Source organism: Diceros bicornis, chromosome 32, assembly GCF_020826845.1.
Source record: "Diceros bicornis minor isolate mBicDic1 chromosome 32, mDicBic1.mat.cur, whole genome shotgun sequence".
Classification (NCBI taxonomy): Eukaryota; Metazoa; Chordata; class Mammalia; order Perissodactyla; family Rhinocerotidae; genus Diceros; species Diceros bicornis.
In genome coordinates, this window is record NC_080771.1 from 18,751,992 (window position 1) to 18,765,932 (window position 13,941).

The 13,941-nt window shown below is 35.7% G+C and overlaps 1 protein-coding gene across 1 annotated transcript in view; it reads right to left on the reverse strand.

Annotated features, from left to right (window-relative positions):
- Window positions 1-13,941, reverse strand: part of TERB1 (telomere repeat binding bouquet formation protein 1) — a 33,333-nt gene that overhangs the window by 15,107 nt on the left and 4,285 nt on the right. Inside the window, exons 5-7 of the mRNA XM_058527968.1 lie at window positions 3,497-3,649; window positions 1,839-1,970; window positions 760-885 (exon numbers count right to left, since the gene is read on the reverse strand). Of these exons, the coding sequence (XP_058383951.1) occupies window positions 760-885; window positions 1,839-1,970; window positions 3,497-3,649 (411 nt within the window). The remainder of the gene's footprint in view (window positions 1-759; window positions 886-1,838; window positions 1,971-3,496; window positions 3,650-13,941) is intronic.

Sequence of the window (13,941 nt, forward strand, 5' to 3'; positions counted from 1 at the left end):
GTGCTCCACACACACTGGCCATCGATTCCTTCAATGCATCAGGCTCCCTCCTATCACAATGCCTTTGTGCCTCACTGTTGCTTATGCCTGAGACACTTGTCCATGACAAATTCCCTTCTTTTCACCTAATTAACTCTAATCAGATCTTGGCTCAAGAATCACTTCCTCCCCACGCCTTTTCTGCTCCAAGTCTAGGTCAGATTCCTTTGTTACAAGCTAAGATCTGTGCTACATCCCTTCACAATTCTTATATTAATTATATAATATAATTAATATAATATCTTATATTAATTATATAAGAATTAATTCTTATATTCATTTTTGAGATTATTCAATTACTGTCTATTTCTCTAGTTAAACTAAGCTCTAAGAGTGCACAGACTGTTGTTTCTTACCACTGTATCCCTAATGCTTAGCCCAGTGCCTGTCAAGTAATAGGCATTCAAACATATTTTAAATAAATAAATGAAGGTACTTTATATTATGATTTAATCATAAATCACCCTTAGCCCTCAAATTTAAGTCCTACAACTAAATTTGTCCACATTGCATAAATAAGTGAATTATTTATACTGTTGCTCTCTTCCATATAGGTTTTTTATATGCTGAAATACTCTAGCTGTCATGTCCAAATTATATACTCTGCTTCTCAAATGTAAGAAGAGCCTGGGAGGTAAAGGGACTTGGCCCATCAAAGCAGATATAAATTACCCTTTATAAACTTTTGCTGGTATTTTCTTAAAGTAACAGAAAACTTACTAATTTTTTTGCAGTTGTGAAGCACAAAAGTTGCAGCTTTGTTTAATTCCTCATTCTGAGATTCAGTTAAAGCTTGTATCATGAGTGGAAGCCCATTGTTTTTAAAAAGGTCATACTGATTTTCTTCTGGAAAACATCAAAAATTAAAGTAGAAAATAGTTATTTTATCAAAAACTATTTGCATGAGGTCAAAATTCCTCCTTGTGATAATTACTAACATAGTTCAAATTTTAAAAATAGAGAAAAACAATAGTTTCAAAGAATTTTCAATTTAGAAAAAAATCCACTTATATAAAATACCTGTCTCAAAAGTGATGATCTCTGAAACAGCCACAGAATAGTGTCATACCTCATAAAAGTAAACAAACTGCCCTCACTTGTTTTTAAAAAAGGTATAGTAAATCCTAAATCATACAAAGGTTAAGAAAAAGAATAGAGAAATAAACTGGTAAAGGGAATGGAAAATGAGGGAAGGAAGAGAGCAGAGAGAAGGGTGGAAAAATGGGAGGGAGGAGATTCAAAGAAGAGACAATGGGAGAGAGAGGAAAAGTAGAGAGGGTCAGAAAGGAAGAGGAAAGTGGGCAGAGGGAGAGTGGGAGGAGATTGGAGAGAGCGAGGAAAATGGAAGAGGAAGAGAAAAAAGAGAGAGGAGAGAATGATAGGCAGAGAAAGACAGACAGAACTTTTAAAAGGTTTTCAGCAAGGGAGAACAGTCTCAGATCTATCCAGCAGTATGAAGAGTGGATTGAAAAACAGAGACAGAAGGAAGGGAACACAGGGAGGAAGCTATTGCAATAACACTGGTGAAAGATGTTGATGAGGTGAGGGCCTAAATCGGGAAGGTAGCACTGGAATTAGGCAGAAAGGGATAAGGAGAGGTAAACAGAAGTAGAACCACAGGTCTTAATGACTGACTGCATTCAATGGATGAAGAAGGAAGGGGAGCAAAATGACGGGTTTGGGGCCTGAATGACTGGGAGAAAGGCAGTATAGCCTTTCATACGACTAGGGGGAAAAAAACAAAAGTGTATTTCCACTCCACTGTTTTAATAAGAACATTAAATAAATCCAATACTTACCACAATCCTCTGTGCAATGACCAAGAGTAAGTATGATGCTAAATTTTTCTCCTGAATCCAGACTTTCATGAAGCAGTAATGCCAGAAGTTTCGAAACAATGTGGTATTTGGATAATACTACCCCAAAAGTAGCTATTAGTACAAAACAGAAATTAAAAAAAAAAAAAGTAAGTACAAACTTAAAACTTACAACTATACATATACTATTTTTCAGATTTTATCCTGAGAGAATATTATATATCTATACAAGTTCTAATATTCATATCTCATATAACATCTATGTGTGTATATGTGTGAATATAAATAAATGTGTTGTAGTAAGATGGTGGCTTATACAGTCCTCATTAATCCCTCTTTCCATATTAAAGACATTTTACTAAAGCAAATTTTTTGAAGAATGGTTTCTGCTTAATTGTCCTGCATAATGTTGTGAATATGAAGTAATACTACTACCTTCCTAAAAGTTGAATATGCTGAATCTCACCTTACACACATCTTCTTATCTAGATTGGACAGCAAAGACCTTCCTATGTAACCAGTTCCTGTCCATCACTGAAATACAGTATTAACTGGCCATGGTTCTACTGATGTTAATGATGTAATGAAGCATACCTGAAGCTACGCTGAGATGCGACAAAATTCAAGAAGTCCGCCATTTTAAGCTATACTTGTCCTCATGGGGCTTTTAATGGAGTTCATCCAGAGTTCAACAATATTGATATCAATAATAAGGCTGTGAATTCCTCAAGGGACTATATCTTAATCATTTTGGTATCTCTAGAGCTCACATAGAGCCCAACACATAACAGGCCCTCAATAATTGATTTTTTTAAATCATCTACTTTTTCAGTTATTTGTGTATGTCAAAAGTTGCTCATTATAGGGGCTGGCCTGGTGGTGTAGTGGTTAAGTTCATGTGCTCCGCTTCGGCGGCCCAGGATTCAGGGGTTCGGATCCTGGGCGCAGACAGACGCATTGCTTGTTAGGCCATGCTGTGGCAGCATCCCGTATAAAGTAGAGGAAGATAGGCACAGATGTTAGCTCGGGGCCAACCTTCCTCAGCAAAAAAGAGGAGGACTGGCAGCAGATGTTTGCTCAGGGCTAATCTTCCTCACAAAAAAAAAAAAAAGAGTTGCTTATTACAAAGATTCACAGACTATTATTCCTTAGTGTTTGTGCACGTGAGAAGCAGCCATGGGTTCAAGTCTGGTTCAGCCACTCATTAGTTATGGTGCATTATCTAAGTCAAACCTCATATCTATCATAAAAAGGCATACCTTAATACTCTATATAATCCTAAAAAATCTATAAATTGGGCTTTCCATTCCTTATGTCTCCAAAACGTCCCTGGATTTCTCATCTAAATTTTTTAATTTAATGCTGCTTTTTAAGTGAAACAAAGATTTAGGAATGATAGGATCTTATCTTGATTCTATCATTAGACTTAAAGTCAGAAGACCTAGATTTGAACCCTTAGGGAAGTCATAATCTCCATGGGAAAATAAGGAGCTGGACTAGATAACTTCTCAGATTCTCTTCCACTTGTGAGAAACTGGAAGTCCAATCCATGTTAGTGTTCAATCTATCATTTTGACACTCACTATGCTGAATTCAAACAAAATGCAATTGTAGAAAAATTACTAGGCATTTTCACTCACGATTATCAGCAATACACGCATCCACTGTTTTTGTCACCACCACTGCAAGCTTAGCACTAGAAACAGTCTTGTGTGAATCCAATTCCAGTTGCACAAGAACTTGAGACAATACATCCAGTCCACCCACAGATATAAAGTATTTCTGAACATATGCTTAAGGAAGAAAGTAGCAGAACTATTAATACCTCAAACAAGACAGGTGTATGGTTTCATTCAATTAATTTGCACTAAATATAACATTGACTTTTTCAAATACTTACTAAAAATTCCAAAATGAATTAAAAATCTAATTTTTATCTGTGCATATGCATAATCATAAGATAGATTACTTATGTGAGAAACTCACTTTGACATAGTACAACTACATGTAAAGTACAGTGTTTCTTTCCTGTGTTTTAGATATTTCTTTTGTTTCATTTAGCAAGAACTGGTATATTTTGCAAGAACGACATTATTAAACTTAAGTCCTTCAATAGAGCTATAAAGAATAAATGCATTCATTTAGCTTTATATTGCAATTAGCAAGCTGCCTATTTCTGAATTCCAACAAAACTCATTCCTCTGAGGAATGCGCTACTTCAAAGCGCAAAGTAATTAAATGTTCCAAAAGAACACGTTTCATCCATCTTATTTAAGCCTAATTCTTTTATTTCTTGGAGCAGAAAATTATAACATATTATTCAGAGTTCCAACCATTATCCTAAGCAAAGACTCAACGACAGATAAAATTTTTAAAAATCTAGTCTTTTGTTCCCCTGTTGAAAATGATTCTGACAGGAAAGTATTCCATGGGTCTGTACATTCAATAATCTCTACAGCCCCTATCCCAGCAATGGGCTTAACAAATGGATATATGGGCTAGTGATTATAATTCTGCCACAAACCTTCTTCCCAGTCTACTCTAAAACCATAAATTGAGCCAAGATGATTTAAACACAAAAATTACTTTTTGTATTGTTCAATAAAACACAAAGATCTTAATCTAAAAAAAAATCACATTCAGAATTTTCTACATCTGGGAAAGAACTGTTAGGAAATGTTACTTAAGGACAAACAAATATTTTCAAAATTATGGAGACTCCAAAATCGGCTTCTTCACTACAAAGCATTTTCATTAAAAAAAAATCTTGAAAAAAGGAAGTATTTTTAAATGCTTAGATGAAAATGGCAGTTACCACAAAGAATTTTAGTTATAGCCTATCTAATGAAAATTCAGGCTTATAAGCAGAACATCCTAGTCTATACCGTACACTGACTATTTCAAATTTCCTCTAATCTGTATTTCATACCAGTTTGCTGAGAGTATAGAAGTCCTATAACTATTAGTCATCCAAGTTGGCTTTTAGAGAAAGAGGAAATGTGAAGGCATCATGGAAATAGATTCCAATTTTTGGAATTATAGAGAAATGTTCCTTTGTATATGAAACGACTATTTGTTTTAAACATCTGAATATAGACATACACCAGCAATGTGTGAGAAAGTTCTAGTTGCTCCACATTCTCATCAATATTTAATATTTCTAGCCTTTTTACTTTTAGCCGTGCTAGTGGTGTGTAGTGGTATCTCCTTGGGGTTTTAGTTACGATTTCTCTGATGACTAAAGATTCTGAGCATATTTTCAAGTGCTTAATTAATATTCATATCTTCTTTAAGTATCTGTCCAAATCTTGCCTATTTTTTAATCATTAGGTTGTTTTTTGTCTTATCGATTTGTCTTATCGAAAGAAAGAATTCTTTATATATTCTGGGTACAAGTTCTTTATCAGATGTATATTTCACAGATATTTTCTCCCAGTCTATGACTTCCTTTTTCATCTTCTTAACAGGATCTTGGAAGAGCAAACGATTTTAATTTCAGTGAAGTCCAACTTATCATTTTTTCTTTAGTGTTTCATACTTTTTGTGTCCTAAGATATCTTTGTCTATTCCTAAGTTATGAAGATTTGCTCCTATGTTTTTGTCTAGAAGCTTTATGGTTTTAGTTCTTACATTTAGGTCTACGGATCATTTCAAGTTAATTTTTGTATACTGTGTAAGATAAGGATTGAGATTCATATTTTGCATATAGATACTTTTTCCAGCACCATTTATTAAAAATACTATCTTTTTCCACATGGAATTATTTTGGCACCTTTGCAGAAAATCAACAAGTATATATGTATGGGTCTATTTCTGGGCTATTTTGTTCCATTAATCTAACATGTCTACATTTACACCAATGACATACTTTCTTGATTACTGTATAGTAATTATTGAAATCAGGTAACATAAATCCTATACTTTTTGTCTTTTTTCAAAACAGTTTTTACTATCCTATCCCCTTTGCATTTCCCGTGTAAATTTTAGAATCAGTTTGTCAATTTCTACAGAAAAGTCTGCTGGGATTTTGATGGGGAATGCCATGAATCTAGAGATGAATCTGAGAAGTGACATTCTAACAATATTGAGTCTTACAATCCATGAGTATGATATATTTCCCCACTAATTTAGGTGTTCTTTAATTTATGTTAGCAATGTTTTATAGTTTTCAGCATATGGGCATTGCACATATTCCATTAAAATTATCCCTAAGTATATAGTTTTTTTGATATTATAAATGATAGTTTCCTTAAGTTCCCAATTGTTTGTTGCTATTATATAAAAATACAGTTAATTTCTATATATGACTTTGTATCCTACAACCTTGCTAAAATCACTTATTAGTTCTAGTAGCTTTTTTGTAGACTCTTGGGATTTTCTACATAGACAATCACATCATCTATGAATGAACACTGTTTTTCCTTCTTCCTTTTCAATCTCTGTGCCTTTTATTTTATTTCCTTGCCTTATTACACTGGCGTGGACCATCCAGTAAAATATTAAAGTAGTGAGAGTGGCCAATCTGGCCTTTTTTCCAATCTTAGGGGGAAAGCATCAAGTCTTTCACCATTAAGTATGTTAGCTGTAATATTTTGTTGAGGTCCTTTATCATATTGAGGAAGTTCCCTTCCATTCCTAGTTTACCAAAAGCTTTCGTCATGAATGTATGCTGTATTATGTGAAAAGATTTTCCTGCATTTTTTGAGATTATTGCTTAATTTTTCTTTTCTAGTCTGTGAATATGGTGAATCTTCTAATGTTAAACCAATCTTGCATTTCTAGGATAAATGCCACTTGGTCATAACGTATTATCCTTTCCAAATATTGTTGGATTTGATCTGTTAATATTTTGCTAAGGATTTTTACATTTATGATCATAAAGGATATTGGCCTATAGTTTTCTTGAAATGCCTTTTTCAAGTTTTAGTACGGGAATAATGCTTCCCAACGTTATAAAACACGTTGGGAAGTGTTTCTTCCACTTCTATTTCCTGGAATAATTAATGTAGAATTTTTTTTTTTTTTCCTTAAATGTTTGGTAGAATTCACTAGTGAAGCCATAAGGGCCTGGAATTTCCTCTGTGATAAGTTAAACTACAAATTTGTTTTCTTTTTTTTTTTTTTAGTCTGTCTTACTTTAGTATAGGTTCTTTTTTTCTTTTTTTATTGATGTCTTAATAGTTTATAACATTGTGAAATTTTGGTTGTACATTTTTGTTTGTCAATCACCATATACATGTCTCCTTTCACCCCTTGTGCCCACCCTCCACCCCCTTTGCCCCTGGCAACCACAATACAGTTTTCCCTGTCCATGTATTGGTTTATATTCCACATATGAGTGAGATCATACAGTGTTTGTTTTTCTCTTTCTGGCTTATTTCACTTAACATAATAACCTCCAGGTCCATCCATGTTGTTGCAAATGGGACAACTTTGTCTTTTTTATGGCTGAGTAGTATTCCATTGCATATATATACCACATCTTCTCGATCCAATCATCAGTCGAGGGACACTTGGGTTGCTTCCACTTCTTGGCTGCAGAATAATGAATAATGCTGCGGTGAACACAGGGGTGCATAAGCCTCTTTGGATTGTTGATTTCAGGTTCGTTGGATAGATTCCCAGTAGTGGGATAGCTGGATTATAGGGTATTTCTATTTTTAATTTTTTGAGGAATCTCCATACCATTTTCCATAGAGGCTGCACCAGTTTGCATTCCCACCAGCTGTGTATGAGGGTTCCTGTTTCTCCACATCCTCTCCAACATTTGTTATTTTTTGTCTTGGTGATTATAGTTATTCTAACGGGCATGAGGTGATATCTTAGCATTATTTTGATCTGCATTTCCCTGATGATTAGTGATGCTGAACATGTTTTCATATGCCTATTGGCCATCTGTATATCTTCTTTGGAGAAGTGTCTGTTCGTTTCCTCTGCTCATTTTTTGATCGGGTTGTTTGCTTTTTGTTGTTCAGTTGTGTGAGCTCTTTATATATTACGGAGATTAACCCCTTGTCAGATATATGTGTTGCAAATATTTTCTCCCAGCTGGTGGGTTGCCTATTCCTTTTGATCCTGGTTTCATTTGTCTTGTAGAAGCTCTTTAATCTGATAAAGTCCCACTTGCTTATTTTTGCTTTAGTTTCCCTAGTCTGAGTAGGCATGGCATCCGAAAAGATTCCTTTATGACCAACGTCAAATAGTGTGTTGCCTATATTTTCTTCTGAGTTTTACAGTTTCAGGTCTCACCTTCAGGTCTTTGATCCATTTTGAGTTAATTTTTGTGAATGGCGATAGCAGATGGTCCACTTTCATTCTTTTGCATGTGGCTGTCCAGTTTTCCCAACACCATTTATTGAAGAGACTTTTCCTTTCTCTGTTGTATGTTCTTAGCTCCTTTGTCGAAAATTAACTGTCCGTATACGTGTGGTTTTATTTTTGGGCTTTCAACTCTATTCCATTGATCTGTGTCTGTTTTTGTACCAGTACTATACTGTTTTGATTACTATTGCTTTGTAGTATGTTTTGAAGTCAGGGATTGTGAAGACTCCAGTTTTGTTCTTTTTTCTGAGGATTGCTTTAGCTATTCGGGGTCTTTTGTTGCCCCATATGAACTTTAATATTCTTTTTTCTATTTCCATGAAGAATGTCATTGGGATTCTGATTGGGACTGCGCTGAATCTGTAGATTGCTTTAGGTAATATAGACATTTTAACTATGTTTATTCTTCCAATCCATGTGCATGGGATATCTTTCCATTTCTGTCATTATCAACTTCTTTCAATAACGTCTTGTACTTTTCATTGTATAGCTCTTTCACTTCCTTGGTAAGATTCATTCCTAGATATTTTATTCTTTTTGATGCAATTGTAAATGGTATTATCATTTTGAGCTCTCTTTCTGTTAGTTTGTTATTAGCATACAGAAATGCAACTGATTTTTGTAGGTTGATTTTGTACCCTGCAACTTTGCTGTAGCTGTTGATTATTTCTAATAGTTTCCAATGGATTCTTTAGGGTTTTCTATATATAAAATCATGTCATATGCAAATAGAGTTTCACTTCTTTGTTGCCTATTTGGATTCCTTTTATTCCTTTTTCTTGCCTAATTGCTCTGGCCAAAACCTCCAGTACTATGTTGAATAAGGGTGGTGAGAGTGGGCAGCCTTGTCTCATTCCTGTTCTCAGAGGAATGGCTTTCAGACTTTCCCCATTGAGTATGATGTTGGCTGTGGGTTTGTCATAAATAGCCTTTATTATGTTGAGGTACTTTCCTTCTATACCCATTTTGTTGAGAGTTTTTATCATAAATGGATGTTGGATCTTGTCAAATGCCTTCTCTGCGTCTATTGAGATGACCATGTGGTTTTTATTCCTCATTTTGTTGATGTGGTGTATCATGTTGATTGATTTGCAGATGTTGAACCATCCCCGTCCCTGGTATAAATCCCACTTGATCATGGTGTATGATCTTTTTAATGTATTGCTGTATTCGGTTTGCCAATATTTTGTTGAGGATTTTTGCATCTATGTTCATCAGCGATATCGGCCTGTAATTTTCCTTCTTTGTATTGTCTTTGTCTGGCTTTGGTATCAGGGTGATGTTGGCCTCGTAGAATGAGTTAGGAAGTGTTCCATCTTCCTGTATTTTTTGGAATAGTTTGAGAAGGATGGGTATTAAATCTTCTTTGAATGTTTGGTAAAATTCACTGGAGAAGCCATCTGGTCCTGAACTTTTATTTTTTGGGAGGTTTTTGATTACTTTTTCAATATCTTTGCTTGTGATTGGTCTATTCAGATTCTCTATTTCTTCTTGGTTCAGTTTTGGGAGGTTGTATGAGTCTAAGAATTTATCCGTTTCTTCTAGATTGTCCAATTTGTTGGCATTTAGTTTCTCATAGTATTCTCTTATAATCCTTTGTATTTCCATAGTATCCGTTGTAATTTTTCCTCTTTCATTTCTAATTTTATTTATTTGAGCCTTTGCTCTTTTTTTCTTAGTAAGTCTGGCTAAGGGTTTGTCAATTTTGTTTATCTTCTTCAAGAACCAACTCTTTGTTTCATTAATCCTTTCTACTGTTTTTTTTTTTTTTTTGGTCTCAATTTCATTTATTTCTGCTCTAATGTTTATTATTTCTCTCCTTCTGCTGACTTTGGGCTTTGTTTGTTCTTCTTTTCCTAGTTCTGTTAGGTGTAATTTAAGGTTGCTTATTTGGGCTTTTTCTTGTTTGTTGAGGTGGGCCTGTATTGCTACGAATTTCCCTCTCAGGACCGCTTTTGCTGCATCCCATATGAGTTGGTATGGCATATTTTCATTTACGTTTGTTTCCAGATTTTTTAAATTTCTCCTTTAATTTCATCAATGATCCATTGCTTGTTCAGTAGCATGTTGTTTAATCTCCACATCTTTGTCACTTTCCCAGTTTTTTTCTTGTGGTTGATTTCCAGTTTCATAGCATTATAGTCTGAAAAGATGCTTGTTATGATTTCAATCTTCTCAAATTTATTGAGGCGTGCCTTATTTCCCAACATATAGTCTATCCTTGAGAATGTTCCATGCGTGCTTGAAAAGAATTTGTAGTCAGCCATTTTTGGATGGAGTGCTCTGTATATGTCTACTAGGTCCATCTTGTCCAGTTTTTAAGTCTACTGTTTCTTTATTGACTTTTTGTGTGGATGATCTATCCATTGATGTAAGTGGGGTATTAAGATCCCCTGCTATTATTGTGTTGTTGTTAATATCTCCTTTTAGGTTTGTTAATAGTTGCTTTAAGTACTTTGGTGCTCCTATGTTGGGTGCATATATATTTATAATTGATATGCCTTCTTGGTGGAGTGTCCCTTTCATCATTATATATTCCCCCTCTTTGTCTCTCTTAACCTGTTTTATCTTGAAGTCTACTTTGTCTGATACGAGTATGGCAACATCTGCTTTCTTTTGTTTGCCATTAGCTTGGAGTATTGTCTTCTATCCTTTCACTCTGAGCCTGTGGTTGTCTTTAGAGCTGAGACGTATTTCCTGGAGGCAGCATATTGTCGGGTCTCGCTTTTTAATCCATCCTGCCACTCTGTGTCTTTTGATTGGAGAGTTCAATCCATTTACATTTAGAGTAATTATTGATATATGAGGCCTTAATGTTGTTGTTTTATAGCTTATTTTCCAGTTCTTTTGCATTTCCTTTGTTTCTTGTCCCATGTGTTTCAGACTGCCAATTCTGTTTGGTTGTTGTGTCTTATGACTCTTTTGGTTTCACTTTAGGATCATATGTGATTTTGTTCTTATTTGTTTAGTGGTTACCTTGACGTTTATATAAAAAATCTTGTATATGAGATAGTCCATTATCTGATGGCCTTTTATTTCCTTATACTAAGTCAATTCAATCTCTTTCTTCTTCCCCTTCTAAGTTATTCTTGTCACAACTTATTCTATCTTGTGTTGTGGGTGTTTATTTAAAGTGATGAGGTTATATTTATTTTTGGTGATTTCCTTCCTTTGATCTTTGATTTTGGTATTTAAGTGGTTGCTAATCTATTCCGGTAAAGATCTACTATTTTTCTGACTTTGCCTACCTATTTTTCTCCTGCTCCAAGCTTTGTATTCCCTTTCTCTTCTTTTTTTCAGGCCTGAGGGCCTTCTTGAGCATTTCTTGTAGTGGGGGTCTCGTGGCCATGAACTCCCTTAGCTTTTGTTTATCTGGGAAAGTTATTATTTCTCCAACATATTTGAAGGATATTTTTGCTGGATAGAGTATTACTGGCTGAAAGTTTTTGTCTTGCAGTATTTTGAATATATCACTCCAGTCTCTCCTAGCCTGTAAAGTTTCTGTTGAGAAATCCACTGAGAGCCTGATGGGAGTTCCTTTGTATGTTATTTTTTGTTTTTGTCTAGCTGCCTTTAATATTTATTTTTATTTTCCCCCAAAGCCCCAGTAGATAGCTGTATGTCATAGCTGCACATCCTTCTAGTTGCTGTATATGGGATGCGGCCTCAGCATGGCCGGAGAAGCAGTGCGTCAGTGCGCACCCAGGATCCGAACCCAGGCTGCCAGCAGCAGAGCGCACGCACTTAACCGCTAAGCCACGGGGCCGGCCCTAGCTGCCTTTAATATTGTTTCTTTGTCACTGACTTTTGCCAGCTTTACTACTATATGCCTTAGAGTGGGCCTTTGCCTGTTGACATATTTAGGCGACCTATTGGCTTCACTTACTGGTATTTCCTGCTTCTTCCCCAGATTTGGGAAGTTCTCAGCTATTATTTCCTTGAATAGGCTCTCTGTTCCTCTTTCCCTCTCTTCTCCCTGAGGAATACCTGTAATTCTTATGTTACATTTCCTAATTGAGTCGGATATTTCTCAGAGACTTTTTTCACTTCTTTTTAGTCTTAGTTCTTTCTCCTCATCCATCTGGAGCATATCTGTATTCCTACCCTCTATAATGCTAATTCTTTTCTCCATATTGTCAGCTCTGTTCTTTAAAGACTCCATATTCTCCTTTATCTCCTCCACTGTGTTCTTCATCTCCATCAATACTGATTGGTTTTTCTTCATGATTTCAATCTCTTTTGTGAAGAAACTCCTTATCTTGTTGAATTGTTTATCTGTGTTTTCTTGTATTTCGTTGAGCTTTTTTATGATAGCTATTTTGAATTCTCTGTCATTTAGGTTACGGATTTCTGTGCCTTCAGGGTTGATTTCTGGGTGCTTGTCATTTTCCTTCTGGTCTGGCGACTTAATGTACTTTTGCATCATGGTTGTTATATTGGCTTTGTTTTTCCTCATCCTGGAAATATCTGGTTGCAGTTCCCACCTGCCAGCACCGTGTGGGGGTCAAAGGCTATGTAATCTGAGCCCCCTGCACTCCACCCTGGCTGCTCTGACTGGTCGGCTGAGCTGCAGTGTCAGGTATGCGGGGGGGCAGGGGCTCTCTCTTTTGCCCGTTGGGTACTGGGGGAGGGAGTGCTTCTCACTCGCCCCTCATTATCCACTCTCCTGGAGCGCTCAAATGTTGATGGCACCCCTGCAGCAGGTCTGAGTCCTCTGTGTGGGAGTTTCCCACTGGCTGAGAGAGCCCAAAGAGCTATGGTTTCCCCACGAAGGGCTGTCCCTCCCCATTCTCTGGGAGCCACATGACACAAGTTGCTGATCTGATGGGGAGGGAGAAGATTTCTCCTTACCTCTCCCCACTTCCTCTGGGGGCCACAGCACGTCCATTCTCAGATGTGTGGCACTGTGGGTCTTTCTGATGTCCCTTTGTGCTGTGTGAGAGTCCTTTGTTGGTCTATGATTGACCTTTTGTTGTATCTTATTGGGGGAAGAGTTTATAGGAAAGCTCACTCTGCCATGATGCTGACGTCACTCTCCAAATATTTGTTTTCTTTACTAGATATAGGAACATTCAGGTTATCTGTGTCTTCTTGAGTGAGCTTTGGTAGTTTGTGTCTTTCAAAGAACTTGTCCAATTCATGTAAGTTGTCAAATTCAGTGTCACAAAGGTGTTTCTACTATTCCTTTATCATCTTTTTAATGTCTGTTAAGATCTATAATGATGTTACCTCTCATTTCCAGTATTGGTTATTTAGGCCTTCTCTCTTTATTTCGTGATTAGTCTGGCTAAAGGATCCATTTTATTGATCTTTTTAAAGAACTAGCTTTTGGTTTCATTGATTTTTCTCTATTCTGTTGTTTTTCTATTTCATTGGTTTCTGATCTCTTTAATATTTCCTTTGTTATGTTTACTTTGAGTTTAACTTGCTTTGTTTTCTAGTTTCTTAGGTGGAAACTAATATAACTGATTTGAGAGCTTTCTTCTTTTCTCATGCAAGCCTTAATGCTATAAATTTCCCTATAAATACTGCTTGTGCAGCATCTCACAGTTTTTTAATGTTGTAGTTTCATTATCATTCAATTAAAAATATTTCTAATTTCCTTTATGATTAATTCTTTGACTCACAGGTTTGTGGTTTTTTTTGTTTTTGTTTGGTTTGTTTTAGTACTGAGTTGTTTAATTTCCAGATATTTGGGGATTTTCTAGATGTTTTATTTTTATTCATTCCTAATTTAGTTCAATGTGGTCAGAGAACACACTCT